This window comes from Hypanus sabinus, chromosome 3 (genome assembly GCF_030144855.1).
Source record: "Hypanus sabinus isolate sHypSab1 chromosome 3, sHypSab1.hap1, whole genome shotgun sequence".
Classification (NCBI taxonomy): domain Eukaryota; kingdom Metazoa; phylum Chordata; class Chondrichthyes; order Myliobatiformes; family Dasyatidae; genus Hypanus; species Hypanus sabinus.
In genome coordinates, this window is record NC_082708.1 from 73,285,968 (window position 1) to 73,309,542 (window position 23,575).

Consider the following 23,575-nt stretch of genomic DNA (forward strand, 5'->3'; position numbering starts at 1 on the left):
CAATGACTAGTTCCTGTTCTTACTTATTGTGTACACACAAAATGCTGGTGGAACACAGTAGGCCAGGCAGCATCTATAAGGAGAAGCACTGTCGACGTTTCGGGCTGAGACCCTTCATCAGGAAGCCTCTGCCAGTGATGCCTACACTGAAGAAGTGTCCTGATGAAGGGTCTCGGCCCAAAACATCGACAGTGCTTTTCCTTATAGATGCTGCCTGGCCTGCTGTGTTCCACCAGCATTTTGTGTGTGTTGTTTGAATTTCCAGCACCTGCAAATTTCTTCGTGTTTGCTCTTATTTATTGTGTACTCATTTTATCTTCTAATTGTACAGTATCAGAATATACCTTTTAATAATAATAATGAGACTTTATAACAAAAATGCTCTACTCAAAATGCAGCAAGTGCTTGAAAAACCATAGCTAATTAAAAATACGACAGTTGTAAAAAATCAGTATGTACAAATATAGCATTCCTTACTCATCATAAAACACTTGATTTAGGACTCAGAGAGTAAACAGTATCACTTGGTCACTCGTAAGTTCCTTCATTCAACAAAAGTCCAAGCATTCCAATAATAAACCTCACTGCTAATGCACATCATACATTTTGTTTGATTGAATAGGAAAGGAATATTTTTTGAGATAGAGGTGAATGAGCAGGCACTAGGAAAATATCAGAAAATGCTTTTGTTTAGAGAGAGAAATTTCCTTGTTTTGCGAGATTTTTACTTCATTCTCCACAATTATCCTTAACTCACCAATGTGAATTATTGCTTTCACAAGTGCATGGTTTATTCCAAGTAGTGGGGAAGAGATTATGGATATCAAATTCTATGAGCAGACAGTCCAGTAACATAAATAAGCTTACCTATACAATTTGTTTGAAATCAAGGAAGATGAATGTTAATCAACTAGCTCAGAAATGATCACTTGTGTGTAAAGTTAATTAAACAGAGCGGAGAATCAAAATGGAACAACTGCATAGACAGCACTTCTACATTACACAAGATCGTCCTGACTACAAATGGATACGGCCAGACTGCTGAAATATCCAGGAACATGACAGATGAAATGAATGCAGAGTAACTTCGGTATGATAAAGGGGTGCATTTTGCATTGTAATTCCTTGGGTCAGGCATGGGGTCATTAAACAATAATTGAACAGGTATACAGATCCATTCATTATTTCTCCTATAGAAAAGCTGATCACACTAGCCAAAGTCGGATAGTGATGAAACAGCATGTTCCAGTACCCCAACAGAGAGGTAAGGTGAGGGAAGGTGAAAATATCAAATAATATCCTTTTTGTTTTCTTCCTTCTGCCTTATTCCAGATTTTCTTCACGGAAATAGTCAGCATTGGCGAGAACGGTTTCAAAATGCCTAAATCGCTGTCGAGCAAGGAAGGAAAACAAAGCTATGTTAAAACCAACTTTATATTCAACATAGGGGAAAAACATGACTAATAAGGCACATCACAGCACACTTGCCCTAGATAGCTTCAAACAACTAAGCAAGTAACTGGGCTGAGAACCAATGGTGCAATCACTGTATTAAGTTACCACCTGCTAGCACAGCCACAGGTTGCTAGTCAAAAAAGACATGTTAGTAACTTAAATAAATAGAACCAATTACATAGCCCTGTGTCTATTCAATAATATTATAGGGCTTGAGGAGAGCCCAGAACACTTTAGTCATTGCCCAAATTCTGCATTATACTTGACTGGTAAGGTCACAAAGGTGACTGGTTACTGCAAAGTTCCTCAACACAGCAAAAGCCAGGAGAACTCAAATTGTACAGAATGGGCAAGGCAGTGGAGAAAACAAGTTGAAGGCAGTACAAATGGCGTATAATATTGCAGAACACATCCCCCTGTTAACACTAAATTAACCAGCTGAAAAAGACATTTCATTTGTTGAAGGACCGATAAAGGCAAGCTTCTATACTTTCACCCAACAAGCAAATTAAAAAAATGAATATCTCATATTCTTAGAAAAGCTGTTAAGAAATATGGATGATTGGTAGTAGATTTTTCTTCTTTCTGTGATGCCAGGTCCCACCCTTACGTATTTCCTGATAGCAACACGAAGCATAGCAGGCAGGTGGTGTAGTGGCATCTGCACTGGATTTTGAGGCGAACGGTCCTGGGTTCGATCCTGCCGGCTCTTTGCAGGCTTTCCATCCATGCGGGGTTGAGTGTTGAGCTAGCAACTCAACCCTCATAAAAGAACAGACAAAAATGCTAAAGGAACAGCAAGTTTGCTATCGAGGCGCAGAAAGGAACAACAAACACTGAAATTAGAAACTCACCTCGTGTCAGGTCTAAGTCAAACTGGTAGGTAAAGCATCAAAATGATAAACACTTTGCTGGCACTGAAGTTCACTATAAAGATCAGGTGTCAGTGTGAATTAGCAAAGTTTTCTTTAGCTATGAGCCCTTTGCTCCACAAGCTTCCCTGATAACTTGATGGCCAAAGCCCAAGCCATACTATCCAGAAAGTACTATATTTGAATTCCAATGGACAGTCCTACAAGTTCCTTCAGCACTTAAGCTAGTAAGAGGGAAAAAGATCATCCGGGTTCCCACTCATCATTATTGTCGTGCACTAACTGGTTGGGCAGTATATCTGAGGACGGCTGATACCCTGTATTCCAGACAACATATCGATGTTTTTGTTCAAGCTTCCAAATGAAATTTTAGAATAAATTAGACAAGTAGCAGAAGATGCTTTTCATAAAACTACAAAGAATTCAGCACAACTTAAAACCAGATTACCCTGTGATGCTGAGAGCAAGCAGAAGCAAAACTTGCACTGGGATGGGGATATAACTGTTGATTCCAGAGTAACAGAACCTGAGGATCTTGGGAAGCTATGCTTCCAGTTTGCTGCCAAATCTGCATTCCCAAACCACACCATGGTTTTCTGGGTCATTCAACTCAGGCCATGTGGGAGTCATGGTGTAAGTGATTCAGTGACCCATGCAATGAGGCTGACTGTACAGAACATAACAAAAGGAAATGTCTACATTTATTTACAAGGGAAATTTATCAATCACGAGGTAGAATAAAATAGCAGTTCATTAACACAGTTTACAATAGATTGCCCTATTCCAACTTCTAATTAAGTAATGAGCTGTCTGATTTCATCTAATCTAAAAGGAAGAGACTCAGAGACATACATGTAGAAAAAAATGGTGTCAACTTTCATCAAAATGTGAGATAGGTGTCAGGCCTGCACAGGCAGTCTCTTCCAAGCCATAAAGAGTCACCTGCCAATAGTTTCCAACTCATCACCTGAAGCCCATTTAAACCCAGCTCTTAATCCACAGTCCTTGTTCACCCACTGAACCAGCTGCTCCTAGCCTTCAGAAACCTTGTTGCCGGTGGTGTTTTGTATATGTTCTCCCTCGCTTTGTGGCTCCTCATGACTTATTATTTTCACAGTCTATTATTAAAGTTGCCGCTCACTGCTAAGTCATCCCCATGGCTCTGTTCTTGGGTCAAGCCTCTCCTACATTTTCTGACAGGTGTGAACTAAAGACTGACCCAGCAGAGTCTGTTTGCTAAAGGAAGTTGTCCACTGACACAAGTACACCACCCAGAAGCAGCTGTAAACCCCTGACCATCGGCTCGCTGCTCTTCATCTCGTTACAACGACCCTGTGCCAGTCAACCTGCCCTCTCGGAGCCCCGGGTTCTGGTTCCCCAGTGCTTCAACCGATTCCCATAACATCTTGTCTCAGTGCACCTTACATTTTGAGTTCCAGCCATCTCTGTATTTTACAGACCATGCCTTCATCATCTCTCTCTTGACTGGGCAAGTGCTGACCTGGGCTGCCACTAAGTGGGACAATAAGTCAGTATTGGCAATAAATACGAGGAGTTCATCACAGGTGTGGGGTTTCGATCGTCTGGAGGGCAGCAAATCAGATACTTCATCTGTGTCAAGGCTCAAGCTTGGTACTGGATTACAGTGTGGAATTCAGGACCCTCATGGTGGAATGAGGTTGGAATGCAGAAATGATGCTGGCCCATTACTATCACGGTCTCTTGGAGGGCTTAAAAGATGTGCTGTCTACCTGGGAGAAGCCCACTGACCTTAAAGGCCTCATTACTCTGGCCCTTTGTATTGACAAGCATCTCATGGAGCGACCCTCCAGATCACCATTTAGAACCCCAGTTCCATTTCAGACTGCAGGACCCTCATCATCAATGCCTCCACAACCCATTCAGTTAGAGAGAACTCCCTTAACCCCCAAAGTGCGTGTGTCGCTGGAGAAACAACTGGTGCACTTACTACAGAGCAGCCAATCACCCACACATCAAATGCCCTCTGTGTCCGGGAAACAGCAACACCAGATAAGGACGAGGGGCTTTCCATCTGGTAATCTCCCCCGGCCCCTTGTCCAGCAGCATGGCCAAACTCACTCTCTGAGTTCTCCTCTACACCCCCATGGCTCTACGCACACAGGAGGCTCTGATGGATTCAGGGGCAACAGACAATTTTCTGGACTGAATTCTGTATGTAGGTTGGTCTCCCTACTGAGTCTATCTCTCACCCATTTAGCGTCTCAGCTGTTGATTGATGCCTCTTGAAGTGTAGGATGGGCAGGGCACACACACAGCTTGTGCACATGAGCACTGGAGAGCTCCGCTCCAATTCCTCCTGAAGGACCCATTCAACACTCCTCTCATCTTGGCTCTTCAGTCACGACCCTCATTTCACCCAGTCACTGCTGGGTCAGGGCCCACCTGCCAGACCGCTTGCCTGCAACTTCAATTGACTTCACTCCAGAAATCCTTGGAGACGGAGGAAACCCTCAGTCTCACAGGAATACCATGAGTTAGCCATCGCCTTCAGTAAAAGGGAAGCCAACATTCTGCTGCCTCACAGACCTCCTCCCGGGCACCCCCACCCCCGAGGTCATCTGTTTTCCCTCTGTCCTCCTAGAACCTGAGCCCTGAATGACTATATTGCCAAAGTGCTACAGCACAGCATTGTTCGACCATCCCAGTCCCCAGCTGGAACAAGGTTCTTCTTTGTCAAAAAGAAAGATAGGAGTCTCTGTCCCTGCATTGACTACAGTTGACAAAATCACCATTAAGAGCTGCTACCCACTCCTTGATGGATAGTGCATTCAAAACACTCTGCGGGGTCCAGATCTTCACCAACTGGATCTATTGAGTGCAAAAATCCTGATCTGCATCCGCCAGGGGGATATGAGTGGAAGACAGTGTTGATAACACCCACTGGTCACTACAAATACTTGGTGATGCCTTTTGGACTTTCCAAATGTCCAGCCATTTTCCAAGCCTTCATTGATAGGATTCAGGATTCAGGATTGATAGAACACAGGTATGTGTTCGTCGATCTGACAACATCCTCATCTTCTCCAAGGGACCCCAAGAACATGTCTGTTCAGTCTTTCAGTATCTCCTCAAAAACAAACTGTACTGCAAGTTACAGAAATGCCAGTTCCACACCCCAGTCATGTCCTTCATTAGCTATGTCATTTTACCCTATGAGATTAAAAAAGTCCACAGTAAAAGTCCTGTCCATCAGGGCCCTGGTTTGCCACTGTCAGAATACTTGGAAGAGGGGATGCAGGGCCATCCTAGCTTTCAATTATGCCTACTGACACTAGGCCAATCAGCGGTGGTGCCCACGCGTGATCCACCCCTGCATACCAACTCCCCCAAACCTTTAACCCAGTCCATTGGTCACTTCAAAAATTACACATCGCATCAATCCAGTCACTTAACATCTCCAGCTACCACCATCCCTAAGGATCTCACCTACCTTCTTTGTGTCCTGCCTCAAGCCCCTTGGCCATGACCACTCAACCCACCTGAGCCTACACCTCCAGAACCTAAGATGTTGGAAAGTACATGGATTGCTGGTTGATGGGATTCATGTTGTCAGGAACAGGGTGTGCAATACCTGGTTGACTGTGAAGAGTACAGCCCCGAGGAGAGATCTTGAGTGCCATCGAGTTTCATCTTGGATCCACTGCTCATCGAGTTCTACTAGACTCATCTGGTAGGTGCTGGCTGTGGGGGGGGGGGGGGGGGGTGTCGTCAGTCCTGCGCAGGCAGGCACCTCCCAGTCTCCACCCAGCTTATAGGAGTCACGTGACACACGTTTCCAACTCATCACCTGCAGCCTATTTAAACCCAGCTCTCATTCACTGTCCTTATTCAGCCACTGAACTGGTCAACCTCAACCAGATGCCTCTAGTCTTCAGTTATCTTGTTGACTGTGGTCTTTTGTATTGGCTTTCACTCATTTTAAGGCCCCTTGTGTCTTGTTATTTTCAAAGTCTATTATTAAAGTTATTATTCATCATCTCTGCTGCTCAGCTTTAGTGTCAAACCTCCTCTAAACTTCCTTACAATGGATACATTTCAAGATGTAAAAAACAGAGATGGAGGTGGTCAGCGCATGGGAGTAGGTCAGTGAGCTTGTGGTAGATAGCAATGATTAAATATTACAAGAGGTGAAAATGCAAGTTGGCCAGATTGTGGGGGAGGTATAAATGCAGATTGCAGGAACCAAAACAATATGGAACAAATGTGACAGAAACAGTGAAACTGCGAGAATGAAAGTTTAATGAATGTGATTATTCAAGACAGCTGTAAGAATTGTTGAGTTTGTGCTGAATACTGACTGCTACACCCTATCCTGAAACAGAGCTACAAGCAATAACGAAGGGAAGAGTGGGATAAGGAATAAAAAATTGGGAGTAGGAAAAGGCTACCTCATCCTTTGAGTATGCTCTGCCATTCATCATGCCTGACCCCCAGCCTTAGTGAAACAAAACAGACTACAGATGCTGGAATCTACAGCAACACACAGAAGGAACTAAGCATGTCTGGTAGCAGGTATGAAGTGAATTGGACAATTGACCTGCATCTCAACCTGAAACATCAATCATCCAGTTCTCTCCATAGATTATACATGACCTACTTAGTTCCTTCAGCACTTTATGTGGTGCTGTAGCCTTAGCTCCAAGTTCCTGATTTATCCCCATATCTCTTAATTCTTTTAATATCCAGAAACCTATTGATCTTTGATTTGAATACATTACTAAGACTGCAAACCTTCCATGGTAAAAAAAAAATTCTCACAATCTGAATGAATACTTTGCTCCTGAGTTCAGTCATTATACCTTTTTACAACCAGGTGCTCCAATACCTTTGTAGTTTCCTTCGCTTAGATTTAAGACCTTATTACTTTCAAGCCCAATGCGAAAATTCTATCGTATTATGAGCACTCTTCCCTAAAGGCATCTTTAACTCAGGATTATTAATGAACTTGTTTTCATTGCAAGATACTATATCTAAAACAGGTATAGTACATTCCTCTTTGGATTATTAATATATTGACTAAAAAACCAACTTCATTCCATGAATTCTTCCTGCATCTTATTACCACTAATTTGACTTGTCCAGTGTAAATGTAGATTTAAATAGCATAACATAGTATTACAATGGTTACAGGCAGAGATAATTTCCTGATTTATCCTGTGACCAATATGACCAACTACAAATTGGTGGCCAATAAATAATTCCTACCACTTCTGCCTTTTCTGCTTCTTAACATCATTCTGGATCATGATCTGTTAGTTGAAGACCAATTCTCATTATTATTCTTTAGTATAGTAATGAGAATTACTCATTAGTTTGAGGTAGCAAGTGAGAGAGTGACATCTTGCAGGGTGTGAGCCAGTTGAAAACTGCGTATCTCATCAGGAGTGAGTCACTGCTTGAAGGAACAAGTGAGAGAGCAACTTCTTGTAGTGTGGGAGCCATTTGAAAACTGCAAGTCTCATCGGGACTGAATTTTATTTGAGACAATAATAAGAAAGCAGACGCTGCAGCTCAATGACCTTCAGGTCATATGGGAAATGAGGAGGTGATAGATAAGAGGTGCAGAGAAGTAGTCACCCCTAAGGTCCAGAAGGCAGGTACCTGCATGGCTGTCAGAAGAAGCGGGAAAGGCGATAGGCAGCCAGTGCAGAGTACCCCCGTGACTGTTCCCTTCAATAATACTTACCCCATTTTGGATACTATTGTCAGGGTGGGGGGTGGGATTGCGGAAGTACTTAACAGGGAGAAGCTGCAGCAAGCAGGTCTCTGGCACCAAGTCTGGCTCTGTGGCTCAGAAGGGAAATGGGGCGAAGTGGAGTGCCATAGTTTGAGAATTCATTAGTTAGAGGAGCAGACAGGAGAACCAGCGGGCATGAGATAGACACCTGGATGGTATGCTGCCTCCCAGATGTCAGGGTTAGGGATGTCTCAGATTGGGTCCACAGTATTGTGAAGAGGGAGAGCTGGAAGTCGTGGTACTGTACATATTGGTACCAATGACATTGATAGGAAATGGAAGAGGCCCTGAAGGGAGAATACAGGGAGTTAGGTAGAAAGCTGTAAAACAGAACCTGAGCTGAAGTGTAATATGGGACAAAATCAAAAAGGATAGTGAATACAGGACTGAAGGAGTTATATTTAAATGCATGCAGTATACAGAATAAGGTAGAAGATCTTGTAGTGCATGTAGAGATTGGCAGGTATGACATAGGCATCACTTAGTCATGGCTGAAAGAAAGTCAAAATAGGGAACTTAACATCCAAGAATACACACTGTATCAGAGACAGGCAGATAGACAGAGGGGATGGGGACTCTGTTGGTTAAAAGGCCAATGGTATGATAGTAACGGGGGATTTCAATATGCAGGTAGATTGGGGTAATAAGGCTGGTGCTGGATCCCAATAGAGAGAATTTCTATAATGCCTACAAGATGGCATTTTAGAGCAGATTATAGTTGAGCCCACTAAGGGAAAGGAAATTCTTGAATGGAAGTTTTGTAACAAACCATATTTGATTAGGGAGTTTAAGGTAAATAAACCCTTAGGGCGTAGTGATCATAATGATAGAATTCACCCTGCAGTTTGAGGAAGAAGATAGTCAGATGCATCGGTATTACAGCGGAGTGAAGGGAATTACAGAGACATGACAGGTAAGCTGCCAAAGTTGATTGGAAGAGGACACTAGCAGGGATGATGGCAGAACAACAATGGCTGGAGTTTCTGGGGCCAATTCAGAAGGCAGAGGATAGACGCATCCCAAAGATGAAGAAATATTCTAAAGGATGAGGCAACCGTGTCAGACAAAGTAAGTCAAAGACAGCTTCGAAGTGAAAGAGAGGGCATATAATATAGCAAAAAAAAAGGAAATTAGAGAATTGGTAAGTTCTTAAAAATGAACAGAAGCCAACTAAAAAACCATAAGGAGAGAAAAGATAAAATATAATGTTAAGCTAGCCATTAATACAAAAGAGGATATCAATTTTTTTCAGATATATGAAGAGTGAAAGAGGTGAGAGTGGATATCTAACTGCTGGAAAATGATGCTGGAGCAGTAATAATGGGAGACAAAGAAATGGTGGATGAACTTCATCAGTATTTTGTGTCAGTCTTCACTATGGGAGATACCAGCAGTATGCCAGAATTTGAGGGAGCAGAAATAAGTGTTATTGCTATTACTAAGGAGATGGTGTTTGGAAAATTGAAGGGTCTGAAGATAGATAAGTCACCTGGAACAGATGGACTACACTCACAGAGTTCTGAAAGAGGTAGCTGAAGAGATTGTGGAGACACTTTCAAGAATTACTAAATTCTGAAATGGTTCTGGAGGAATGGAAAATTGCAAAAGTCATACCACTCTTTAGGAAAGGAGAGTGGCAGAACAAAACAAATTAAAGATGTTGGAATCCATTATTAAGTATGGGTTTTCAGGGTACTTAGAAGCATATGATAAAATAGGCCAAAGTTAGCATGGTTTCCTTATGGGGAAATCTTACCTCACAAATCTATTGGAATTCTTTGAGGAAATAGCAGGCAAGATAGTGGACGTTGCTTACTGGGGTTTTCAGAAGGCTTTGGACAAGGTGCCACAGATGAGGCTGCTTAACATGATAAGAGCCCATGATACTATAGGAAAGATACTGGCTGACTGGCAGGAGCCTTGAAGTCCAGTGCACATGCCACTTTACCATCAGCTGGTTTATGATCTTATAGTCTAATACAAACCCAGATTAACAGCCCCACCCATCTTCCTTTTCAGTTTTGTATTTTCTTCCTAAATGCTCATGAACATTCAACTCCTTCCACTTGACATTATGCAGTCACAGTTCTGTTTTGGTCATTAGATCAAATCCATTTTCTTCCAATTGTGTTAATTACTTGTTTACCATGTGCACTTAGATACAGCAAATCTAGTTTTGCCCTTTTAACATTTTTCTGTATTTTGACTATTTTCATTGCTTGCCCTGGTTTCATCTGAATATTTATTTCACTTATTACTCTTCAAACTTACATTTCCTGCTTTGTTTCTTTCCTTTCCGGTTCCCAACCCCTATTAAGCTAATTTAAATTGTAGCCAGACACATGCATACACATACACACAGATCACCAGCTAACCCCCACGTGATATGGGCAACCGAGAAGGAGAGAGCAGGATGGAAATTGGTGACAAAGGTGATGATAATTTCCTTCATTTAAACCCAACTCCCCATTTCTTACAGCAATCTTTATTGGTTCTAAACATGGAACTGGAACATATTACTTAAGAATAAATACTGATACAATTCAAAGATACACTGCTGTAAATATATTGGAATTATATGCTAATTGCTATAAGCTAGACAGAATGTGAATACTTGTCAAATACATGAAGAATTTTGATTATTGTATTTAGTCTTAACCAGAAAGAAAGAACAATTGAGTTTTGCATATCTGCACACTTATATGGTCGAACCTTACTAGATCTGGGCTGGCACTTCTTTTGGAAATCTGGTTCAGTAGAACAGCAATCCTATTTCCACAGAGGAATTCCATGGGAATAAGTTCTGCTTATTGGGTGTATGCCGTTTGGATTTGTTCAGACATGTTGGGTTTCAGCTGTTTGGAGCACTGGTACCTCTACAGATATATATCAATCCTGGATAATTAAAAGGATTACTTTTTCAGTAAACTTACAGTTGCATCAGTATGTTGCTCAATTATTGGTTTGAATGCAAATTGAACTATGTCCTCGCCACTTAGGAAGAACTATAGACTTCCAGAGACCACTTATTGTTAAGGGTTTTTTTTTTAAGTCTATGGTTTCTAGTTTTCCTTTCTTAGTGCATACCATGAACGGAAGAATTCTGGATCTTAGCCAAACTTCTGATTCCCCATCTCCCCAAGTCCAGTTCATCCACCAATCCTACTCAGGCAAACCTAAAGTTGCTGGTGCTCCGGCAAGACCTCAATATCAAAATGTTCTAACAAACTCTCAAATGCCTACACTACCTCACTTCTCTACCCCAGTAACCACTTATTCCCTGTCAATCCTCAAATATCTCTTACTCTTCCTTGGTTTAGTCAGTCCACTGCCGGTTTGCCTTCAACAAACTAGGTCCTAAGTCTCACCATTCCCAACCCACTTTATTCCTCAACCTCTTTTCTACTTCTTTAAGTTAATCATGACTTAGTCACCTCCTCATGTGGCTTCATGTCAAACTACATTTGATAATGCTTTTCAATGCTGTTATTATATAAATGCAAGAAGGGTTATTTGTATTGTTATTTTAAATTCACCTGAATGCCTCTGATTAATCCTGGTTTGGAGAACTGACCTCCAGACTTTTGTTTACATTCTATGACCTCCATATAGTTTATGGATATTTGTATTCTCACAAATGTTCACTGCTGAGCTTAACATTCAGGAATTGCCAATGTTTGCTTATTACAGCAGAGACACATAAATTGGCTTTCAACCAATTGACATTTATCAACCTGTCAACAAGATTGACAAATAAAATAGCTAATTTATTGATTTCCTGATCAGCAACTATTGAACAGCGTTCTGGTTTGATACTAAACATAGATAAAAGCCTTAATTTAAAAAGCTAATGTTAATCATTTACATTTGTACTGTTCTATCAGAACTGACGCATTTTAAATCCCTGGAAAAGCTCCATACACACTTCTGATTATGTTTTTCACTGCAATTATGCATTCAACTTTATTTTACCAACATATGTTAAGAATTAGCTCCACATTTATTAGATAGTTTCCGGAATTCCTATTTTATACACCGCATTTTGTAACAATCCAGAGGCAGCCATTGCTATAAGGCATATATGCTTTATTTGGTTCTAGGTTAAGCATCGATAATTTGACCTGCTGCAATATTTCTTGAGACCACAAGCTTCTTTATCAAGGATTAACTCAATCCCATTGTTTACTGCAGGGAATTTCAATGCATACTTTCTCTCTAAGAAAGGCAGTCAGTTTTCCTTTTGTCCAGTCAGTCATCCTTTGCTTCCAGTGAATGATTCCACTTTCATAGACTTGTATTGCCAAGTAACCTTGTAGTTCAGCTGCAGTAATTGCATGGCTCTTTTGTTAGACTGAATCGTGCACTGCGTTCCAGTTTAAAGTTAATTTTAATATTGACGGATCATATTATTTTCAGTTCAGTGGTTGTGGCTATGGGAGTGGAGGTCTAAATTGGAGACCCATGAAAATGAGCACGGGGATTGCAAAGCCTGATTAACCTATGCAGTTGGTTGCAATGCAGGCAAGCATGGCAACTTCATGCTGCCTGCTCATTATAAAGGTTTCACCATCTGTAAACGGGAACCACTATTGATTGTCTAAACACATTATCAGGGGGTCAATATTGGTAAAGGGGCAGTTATAACTAATTTCAAGAACTTGTAGCCAACTGTGGCTCTTAGAGTGGCTGTTCTACAAGTGAAACTAAACCTGGGAAAGTATGACAAAAATGGTACTCATGTCTCACTCCAGCTTCCACACTCTCTGGGATACAGAATCTAAAAGGTTCATTACCTTCTCTGAGGAGGAATTTCTACCTACATATATTTTGAATGGCTGGTCCTTTACCTTGAAACTATGACTCCTTGTTTGAAATCTGCCTACTGGTGAACAGATTTCAGAAGCTATCCTCCTATGCTCCATTAGGATCTATATGCTTCAACCAGATTACTCCTCATTCTTTTCAACTCCTAAGAATACAATCCCTATGTGCCTCACTGTTCTCGAAACTCATCCCGAGAATCAGCCTGACGAATTTCCTTTAGATCAATGCCACTACATTCACTCTCCCATCCTGCGACTCTGTCCATGCTCTACTGGTACCTATCAGCCACTCAGCTCAGATGACTGACTTCCATGTCAAGCCACAACAGTCCTCCAAGAGTAGCTGCAGTTTCCTCTGCTGAGAGACAATGGGCTTCTACTGAACTAGATGGATGACAGGGACTGCCAAAGGCACTCAAGAGTCAAGGACAGAGGAAATGCAAAGAACTAACTGATTGATTTTTGCATGTTAATACTACATGATTTCACTCCTGAAGTTAGTTCCAATTACTTATTTTGTAGTAGTTTTTAATTCTTCATGACGTTCAGATAGAAACTGTAAGGGTCAGCAAAGAGGGATATAAACTCTGGGACAGTTTGTGAATGGGGAATGGCATTATTGGTATTAGTATCACTCTTGGATGAGTCCTTTAATAACCATCTTACCTAACAGGGTTGCCTAGGTTTTCACCTTAGCTTCCTCTTCATGCATTTGGTACTCTATTACTCACCCCGTACCTGGTGAATGTCTCTTGCTAATGACAAGGTTGTGCTCTATGCAACTCTGTTGAATAGAGTTCTGAAAGTGAACCAAACTATGGATACGATTTTCCAGACCTTGTTTGGCAGCTTGGCCTTCACTGTATGTACAGTGTTCACTGTGCACATGTACACAAATCACACATGAAATCAAGGGCCAGAATCAATGGACAGCCCTTTTCCACAGCAGCTATTCTGCAGAAATGTAATGGTATAGTGCAGCACCATGGAATGAAAACAATATGGCTGCATTTAGTATGAATTAGAATCAGAACCAAAATCAGAATCAGGTTTATTATCACCGGCACAGATCGTGAAATTTGTTAACTTAGCAGCAGCAGTTCAATGTAAGACATGATAATATAGAAAAAAAAGGGGGAAATAAATAAATAAATACAATGTGTGTATGTACATAGAATAGATTAAAAAGTGCAAAAACAGAAATATATATTAAAAAATGAGGTGGTATTCGTGGGTTCAATGTCCATTTAGGAAACGTGGCAGAAGGGAAGAAGCTGTTCCTGAATTTCTGAGTGTATGCCTTCAGGCTTCTGGACCTCCTCCCTGGCAGTAACAAAAAATAGAGGGTATGCCCTGGGTAATGGGGGTCCTTAATAATGGACATCACCTTTTTGAGGTACCACTCCTTGAAGATGCTTTGGGTGCTATGGAGATTGGTACCCAAGATGGAGAGTGGACTAATCTTACAACTTTCTGTAGCTCCTTTTGGTCCTGTGCAGTAACCACCCTCCCCCCCCCACCCTCTACCAGACAGTGATGTAGCCTGTAAGAATCCTCTTCACAATACAACTACAGATGTTTTTGAGTATGTTAGTTGACAAACCAAATCTCTTCAAACTCTTAATGAAATATGGCCACTGTCTTGCCTTCTTTATAACCTCATCTATAGGTTACTACGTTAGATCCTCAGAGATCTTGAAATCTACATCCTCCCACTTCCTCCAAACCAAAGGAGTAGCCATGGGCACCTGTATGCCTGCCTTTTTTTTGCATTTGTGGAACAGTCCATGAGCTCATTGACTTCATTAACTTTGCCTCCAACTTTCACCCTGCCCTCAAATTTACCTGGTCCATTTCTGACACCTCCCTCCCCTTTCTTGATCTTTCTGTCTCCATCTCCGGAGACAGTTTATCTACTATAAGCCTACAGACTCTTACAGCTACCTGGACTATTCCTCTTCCTACCCTGTCTCTTGCAAAAATGCTATCCCCTTCTCACAATTCTTCTGTCTCCACTGCATTTGCTCTCAGGATGAGGCTTTTCATTCCAGGACGAAGGAGATGGCTTCCTTTTTTAAACAAAGGAGCTTCCCTTCCTCCACCATCAACTTTGCTCTCAAACGCATCCCTCCCATTTCCAGCACATCTGCCCTCACTCCATCTGCCTGTCACCCCTCTTGGGGACAAGTTCCCCTTGTCCTCACCTACCACCCCACCATCCTCCAGGTTCAACATACAATTCTCTGTAACTTCCGCCACCTCCTATGGGATCCCACTACCAAACACATCTTTCCCTCCCCCCCCCCTTTCTGCTTTCCTCAGGGATCGCTCCCTACATGACTCCCTTGTCCAATAGTCCCCCCCCCCCCATCCCTTCCCATCGATCTCCCTCCTGGCACTTATCCTTTTAAGCGGAACAAGTGCTACACCTGCCTTTACACTTCCTCCCTCACCACCATTCAAGGTGCCAGACAGTCCTTCCAGGTGAGACGACACTTCACCTGTGAGTCGGCTGGTGTGGTATACTGTGTCCGGTGCTCCTGGTGTGGCTTTCTATATATTGGTGAGACCTGATGCAGACTGGGAGACCATTTCACTGAACACCTACACTCTGTCTGCCAGAGAAAGCAGGATCTCCCAGTGGCCACACATTTTAATTCCACGTGCCATTTCCATTCTGATATGTCTATCCATGGCCTCCTCTACTGTCAAGATGAAGCCACACTCAGGTTGGAGGAACACCTTATATTCCGTCTGGGTAGCCTCCAACCTGATGGCATGAACATTGACTTCTCTAACTTCCATTAATGCTCCTCCTCCCCTTCTTAACCCATCCTCTATTTATTTATTTCCCCCCTCCCCTTTTTGTTCTCTCTCTGTCCATCACTTTGCCTGTTCTCCATCTCCCTCTGGTGCTCCCCTCTCCCTTTCTTTCTCCCTAGGCCTCCCGTCCCATGATCCTTTCCCTTCTCCAGCTCTGTATCCTTTTTGCCAATCACCTTTCCAGCTCTTAGCTTCACCCACCCCCCCCCCCCCAGGTCTTCTCCTATCATTTTGGATTTCCCCCTCCCCCCACTACTTTCAAATCTCTTACTATCTTTTCTTTCAGTTAGTCCTGATGAAGGGTCTCGACCTGAAACGCCGACTGTGTTTCTTCCTATAGATGCTGCCTGGCCTGCTGCATTCCATGAGTATTTTGTGTGTGTTGCTTGAATTTCCACCAGACTTCCTCGTGTTTGCATATCCAAAAACTTGAAATTGCTCACTCTCTCCAATTCTGATCCCTCTATGAGGATTAGTTTGTGTTCCGTCATCTTGCCCTTCCTGAAGTCCACAATCTGCTCTTTCATGTTACTGACATTGAGGTTGTTGCTGCAACACCACTCAACTAGCTGGTATACTTTGCTCCTGTATGCCTTCTCATCTCCATCTGAGAATCTACCAACAATGATTGTATCATCAGCAAATTTATAAATTATTTAATTATGTTGGGAATTGACTTACATGATTCAATGCTGATTACTGCACACCAGAATGTGCAAAAGGAATAAAGTTCTTAATGCTTCTGGTACAGGACAGAGTTGACATACAACACATAAAACAATAAACATGCAGTGAACGGTAAACTGCACCACCTGGGAAGATGACAATTCCAATGAAACCTGTGTGCCCACTTCCCCTGTTGGCCATTGGAAAAAGGGAACTGCAAATTAATTTTGATGCTCAAGGTCAGCGGTCACTCTCTCAACATCTTAATGCCATTTCAGCAGATACATTAGGGCACACAGCAATTTCTAGAGAATCAAGTTTAGTATTTTTACTGAAATAAACCAGCCTTGTTTTAATGACATCAATCTTGTCTAAATCATAGAAATGTGGGTTCAACCCCCACTCCATGCAAATGGCTATATATACTAGCCTGTTTATTGGCTCATGCGTGGTGAAATACCAAGGATGCAGAGCTATAAATATTTTCCTGCTGGGGATGTTTTAGTTGTTCTCAAGGTGAATGTAAGAAGTCCCAAGGGGAACATCCACGAAGACCACGTGATTCTCCTTGTATCCTCCATCAATGTCTCTATAAACTAGACTTGTTGATTTAATGTTTGCATGAGATTAACATAATGGAAAATTAGCCTGTTAATTTAAGAAGTTAACTGAAAAAGAGCACAACAGTTTTCAATGCCTTTATAAAAAATACATAGTCATCATCAGTCCTCAGACAGATCTTGACACCACAGTAATCTATAGTTAGAGATGATCATGGCATTAATCAGTTTTCCACTAAAGCAACAGTAGTTCTTCAGATTTCTTTTAAGCTTAATCAATAACATCTTCACAAAAGTTAATTTTGTTAGCTTTGTTAGTTTAAGTTCCAGCTTAAAAAAATAGCATACCATGAACAAATACAGACTTGTTTCTCAGCAAAGCTACAGTTTGCATATCAACTGTCAGTGCAGCATCTTCTCTGAAAGTGCAGAGCCTTTATTCACTCTCTTTGTAAGCCAGTAAGAACATGAAACTTCCACTGGGACTTTGCTGATCAGAAATATACCAATTAAAGTGCTGGGGAACCCAAGTTCAACTTTGTTTTTTTAGGTCTTGCTAAAATATTGGTAGTACATCAAGGTCTAGTATCTGGCAAATCTCATCAATACTACAAGATCTGAAAGGCCAGTATTTATTGCCACTCTTGAGAAGATTGTGAACTACTGCAGTTCTTCTGGTAAAGTTAACAAATTTCAGCATTTAAGATTGGTCAACTGAGTAGTATATCAATAAAATGATATTCAAGATTGAGACTGATTAACATTTGTACACTGTCTTGGCTTATGGTTATAGCACTTATATGAAAGTGTTGCTTATGAACCTGCCTCTGAGGTTTTCTACTTCTGCCCTTGCTAGTCAGTGGTTTTCTGCTCATTAAAGTGAATGAATCACAGGGTGACCGGCAGAGAAATGAAAAACACAGAATAGGGCAACAGGGTGACGTGCTGGTTGGCGTAATGTTTTACAGCACCAGCTGTAAGATCAGGGCTCAGTTCGTGTTGCTATCTATAAGGAGGGTGTATGTTCTCCCCTGCGTTTCCTTCAGGTGCTCTGGTTTCCTCCCACATTCCAAAGATGTACTGAGTTGGGATTAGTTGTAGGCATGACAACACTTTTGGGGGCTGCTCCTGGTACATCTTCGGACTGTGTTGGTCATTGATGCAAAACAATGCTTTTCACTGCATGTTTCAACGTACATGTAACAAATAAAACTAATTTTTAATCTATAATCATTTCTTTACATTCAAAGGTAAGTTAGAGAAAGATACAGACCCTACCAAACCTTATGGGAGAAAACCTTAAAATTCCAACTACGCATAAGTAAAATACATTTTGATATTGAAAAATGCATTTCCAACTTACATGACATTTGTTCAGAAAGAAAGGAAAATAGCCAGATAAGTTTGCTGTCAGAATGAAGCAGATTGTGCTAATTACCAGACCTCTCTTCATAATCTGATTAACTCCTTGACCCTCAAGGTAAAGATCTTGAAAAACTTTGGACTAACACCTGTGACAGGATTAGTATTTGCCAACAGGATTAGTGTTTTTCTAAGGCAATTTTTCATTGTTTCAGTGGAACTAAACCATTTGAACACACATCAGTCCCTCCATTTTATTGTCCTACAGTACCTAGGCAGTGAAATCAACTGGCATTTTAACATTTTTGAAGATTATGTTAATTGCATGCAGCATCTGGCAAACACTGTAGTTTGGGAACAAGAAAAATTGATTACTATAGATTATCCTTTAAAATGTCCTGCCTTAGTTTTTGCTTGATTTATCTTTAGAATATTCTGAGTTCTAACTCCTGAACAAACACAAATCTCTAAATAATATTTTGGTGACTATATCCCAAATTAGACATAGGCTTTTAAACTATCTTCAGGCCTGTACTTTTGTAAATATCACTTAAGCACATGAATCTTTACCTGAAGTAAAACTTTTCTTCTCCTGGAAGCTCAATATTTGATTTTGGTACTTAACTTTCTTAACAAAAAGAAACAAAGGCTGAGAAACTGAACTGTGCTCATCAGTTAACAATCTCCCCAATATTGTATGAAAAAGATAGTAAAAAACACAAAATTCATTAATTACTGTGAGTTCCAAAACAGCATAGATGGGATCCCCTCTACAATACCACTCTAATTTAAGAACAGAAGGTGTAAGCAGTCTAATTTCCTGCATTAGCAGCATTTTCTTCACAGCTCTGACTTCAGGAAAGTCACACCATAACACAACCAGCACTCCTTCAGTTACTGAGGACCACTCACAAGATTTGAATGTATGCTGCAGTGTCATGAACTGGGCAGCATAGTCTTCTGAGGAAGGCAGAGAGAACAAAGAAGAGCAGTGCAACTCAGGAGGCAGGTTGTAAGGAAGATCTACATACAGGAATTTCACTAACATAATGCAGAAGTCAAAAATGTTGCTTGTGGCACATGTCGCCAGAGACCAGCTGTAAGGATCCCAGGGCAAATATGTGAGTAAGGTTAAATTTGATTTTGACCTTAACAGCAATGCAAGGACCTGTATGAACTTGTATGATTATGGTTTTTGGAGGCCACAGGCAAAGAAAAGACAAAGCCAAGAGCCTGTACTATTCTCAGCCAAACTCAGGATCACCTCACTCTCAGAAACCTAACAGGTGGTTTCTATGCTGCTTAGGTCTCTACCGCAGAGGTCAAAAAAGTGGTGAGACGGTGGTGCAGCTCCTCACAGTACCAGAGTACCCGGTTCAATCCTGACCGGATACTGTCTGCGTGTTCCCCATATGACTGTATCAGTTTTCCTTGACATCCCAAGGACTTGTGAGTCAGTAGGCGAACCAGCCACTGTAAAATTGCTCCGAGTATAGAATCTGAGGGCTGATGAGAATGTGGCGAGAATAGATGATAAAATCAATGTATAGACATGAACCTGGTGGGCCAAAGGGCCTTTTTATGGGCTGTATGACATTGTGACTCTGAAAACACAACTGACACTGCGTAAAACCTTACCTTTTAGGTGAATGCCATTTACACAATAAAAGCCCAGAGCACATTTTGCTTATCTGCCTGAAATCGTGCCCTTACTGACAATTTCTGTCAAAAGTGCCTTTTGCACTTGGAATTTGGCTCCTGCAACAGAGTAGTTCAGAAGCTTGCACCCTCTGGAGGACTCACATGTTACAGTACAGACTTATTCCTAGTGAACACTCTCTAGTGAACATTCTCTGACAGAATGCTGACTGCATTGTGGCTTGACATTTTAATAACTACTTCCTGAGATCACAGCTAAGAGGAAAAGTAGAGAAGGTTTTTGATGTTTCTGATGTCACAAATTTCTCTTTCCACAAGGTTTTTTTCTCCTGGCTTTTCTGTGTGCTGAATTTTGCAGAGGAATCTTGTTGAAACCATCCACAGTGTGGTGACCTGGAACCCAGAATGGGTCAGTTTCCTCTAGGTCTGTTTTGCAAAGTTATATAGCACTCTGCCTGTGAACACAGGAGGGACCTGGTCACCAATTGTTCAGCTTCAGCCTTTGGTAGCACCAGGAGTAGCACCACACCTAAATCAGACCAAAATCATTCAAAGTTTTGCTGGAGGCAAAGACTGGAGTGGGCATTACAATATCCTTGGGTGAGCTAAACATAAGAAAGAAAGTATATTCATGATTGAGGTCAGTTTTATTTGGATACTAAGGGAATCAAAGGTTATGGGGACAGGTGAGAAAATGCATTGATGTACAGCATTAGCTATAATCTTCATGTACAGTGGAGCAGGCTTGCAGGGTAGTTTGGCCTCCTCCTCCTTCAGTTCTTTTGCACTTGCTTTCTTAAATGTAATCTTACTTTTCATGATTGTATCGATCTATCAGAACTATGAAGAGTAAAAGGCATAGAGATGTCTGTTCTTAAATCTGTACTAGTCAATGAAGAAAGGCCAAAGGGCAGAAATAGCACTCTCATTCAGTAGATCTGATTTAAAAAAGGGCAATTAAAATATAGAATTCAAAGCAAATGTGAATGATTGTTAGCAACACAATGAGATAGAGACTGGCTGCATCACAGTCTGCTATGGAAACATCAATCCTTTGAATGGAAAATCCTACAAAAAGTAGTGGATACAGCCCAGTACATCACAGGTGAAGCCCTCCCAACCACTAAGCACATAAAACACTGACATAGGAAAGGAGCATCCACCATCAGAGATCGCCACCACGCAGGTCATGCTCTCTTCTCAATGCTGCTATCAGGTAGGAGGTACAAGAGCCTCAGAACTCGCACCACCAGGTTGAAGAACAGTTACTACCCCTCGACCATCAGGTTCATGAATAGAAGGGGAAAACTACACTTACTTGCCCCATCATTGAAATGTTCCTACAACCAAAGATCTCACTTTGTCTCTTAATTTCATTATCTGATGTTCTCATTATTTATTGTTACTTATTTATATTTGCATTTGCACAGACTGTTGTCTTTGCCATACTGCCTGATCTTTCATTGATCCTGTTATAGTTACTATCCTATAGATTTGCTGATTATGCCCACAGGAAAATGAATCTCAAGGTTGTATATAGTGGCATACACTGTATGCGTGCTGATAATAAAATTCACTTTGAACTTTCACTTTGGCAAATGGTGCCACGGTAGCGTGGCGATGAGTGCGACGCTATTATGGTTTGGGACATTCTGGAGCTCAGAGTTCAATTCCAGCGTTATTCTGGAAGGACACTCTGTACATCCATCCTGTGGAAAGTGTGGGTTTTCTCATTTCTACACACTACATGCTTGTGCAGTGGCACCAATTAAAAAAGCACCCCAAAAGAAGTTAACAAACCATAGGTTTGATGATTTAATTCATGAGAATTTTGATTAATTCAACCCCTTTAACAGTCATTTTACAATATTCTTCACACACATTCTCCCATCCCCCTACTCCTTACTTATACTATAAAAGTTGCTCTATCTTACATTAAAGCTACATCATAAAAGCACTTACAATGTAGAAACTATATTTCTACCTTTAACATTAAATTATAAAATCGGTTTCAATAAGGACATTTAATGTCAGAGAAATGTATATAATATACATCCTGAAATTGGTATATGTAATATAATTATCATTTCAGGCACTATATCGTGAAGCTGCCACTTAAACTGACATCTAGGACTTTTGCACTGGTAATTCTGCCTCTTAGCACAAAATGAGGAGAGAAAATCTGAAACTCAAGAAAATCCAAATACATGGCACAGTTCCAACAAATGACAATGCTGTGGTCTGACTACAGGAAGAAGGAAGCCAAACAGATGGTGTAACAGTGGAAGTTAGGTCTTGTAAGATAATCATGACTGATACTGGTTACATGTTATAACATTTGCAAGCCCTGGGAGATGTAGGACAAAGCCACTGAATAATCAATGTTGTCAGTGTTTTGACCAATATTTTTTTCATTATTTGGAACAATACAAGGAATTATTGCAAAGGCTGGTTGTTTGCTGATTTTCAAAAAATGGACAATTGTATCTGCAGGTGAATGTCTAAAACAATTCTTTGTGCAGTTTTGGTTCCCTCTTTTTCAGTACACTTTGCCCTGCAAAAATGGCACAGGCATACTATTCAATGCACATTTATACTTCACAATTACTGAATTAAATGTTGGAGCAAGGCTGCCCTGTCTGCTTGAATTGACAGTTCCTCTGGTATTATTCTGAAGAACAGTGGAGTTCCCTGAAGTGCATCAACTAATATCACTGTAAAACACACTGTTAGTAAAGCAAAATGACAAACTCGTGACAACATAATTATTATATCATGAAACTGACAGCAACTCTGTGATTTCTGTAATTTATTGTGGAAATCTTGCTCTGTCAGCAATTCAGTCCACCTTCTCAACAAAATCAGTCGAGAGGCTCCACTTATATGGAGAGCATTTTAAGCTATTTAAGAAGTAATCTCAGTATAATAGACTTTGAAAGTTTTAGGTTTGTTGCATTATACTTAAGTGAACTTTTATTGACATACGACACCAGATCTGCCACTTTAACTACACTTGGAAATACTGGTACACTTTAAGTATGATATGAATCCACTGGGTTGGCACATACGCCTGAGTGTGGGGGGGGGGGAGGAGAGCAGGAACTGGACTGGGGCTTTATCAGCCTGCCACAGAGGCATTTCAGCACTCTTGTGGGTGTAACTGTGGGGATGGTGATAGGAGGGAAAGATTGGGGTTTTCTGCAAAAATGTTGCCATACTTCCTTCATCATTACTGGAAATACTCTCAGAAATATAAAATGCTTTGAAGATGTCTGAAGGTCATGAAAGATATGACGGAAATGCAGCTTCTTTCTTTGATCCTATTAGCTCCTGATGCTTTAATATTGCAGCTCTAACGTTCTGCAAATGGTGGATATCTTAATGGATTCTCTAAGGCTGCCCACCAAGATGATTTGGTAGAAATTAAAACAGCATGTGGTAGGAATTCTCTTTCTGTCAGGCAGCATCTGTGGAGAGAAGAACTGTGGAGGTATCTCCCTTCACAAATGCTACCCGTCTTGCTGATTAATTCCAGCACTTTCTGTTTTTATTTCAGACTTACAGCAGCTGCAATTT

At 41.1% G+C, this 23,575-nt stretch overlaps 1 protein-coding gene across 4 annotated transcripts in view; it reads right to left on the reverse strand.

Moving 5' to 3' along the window:
- Positions 1-211: 211 nt before the first annotated feature.
- The window catches only part of ccdc82 (coiled-coil domain containing 82), a 67,203-nt gene continuing 43,839 nt past the window's right edge, over positions 212-23,575 (reverse strand). For 2 of the 4 annotated variants that reach the window (XM_059964659.1, XM_059964660.1), the window contains one exon: positions 212-1,389. In XM_059964659.1, the coding sequence (XP_059820642.1) occupies positions 1,324-1,389 (66 nt within the window). In that variant the 3' untranslated portion in view covers positions 212-1,323. Of the gene's footprint in view, positions 1,390-16,861; positions 18,158-18,232; positions 22,554-23,575 lie in introns of those variants that run through there. The other 2 variants (XM_059964662.1, XM_059964661.1) reach the window with 2 other exon arrangements.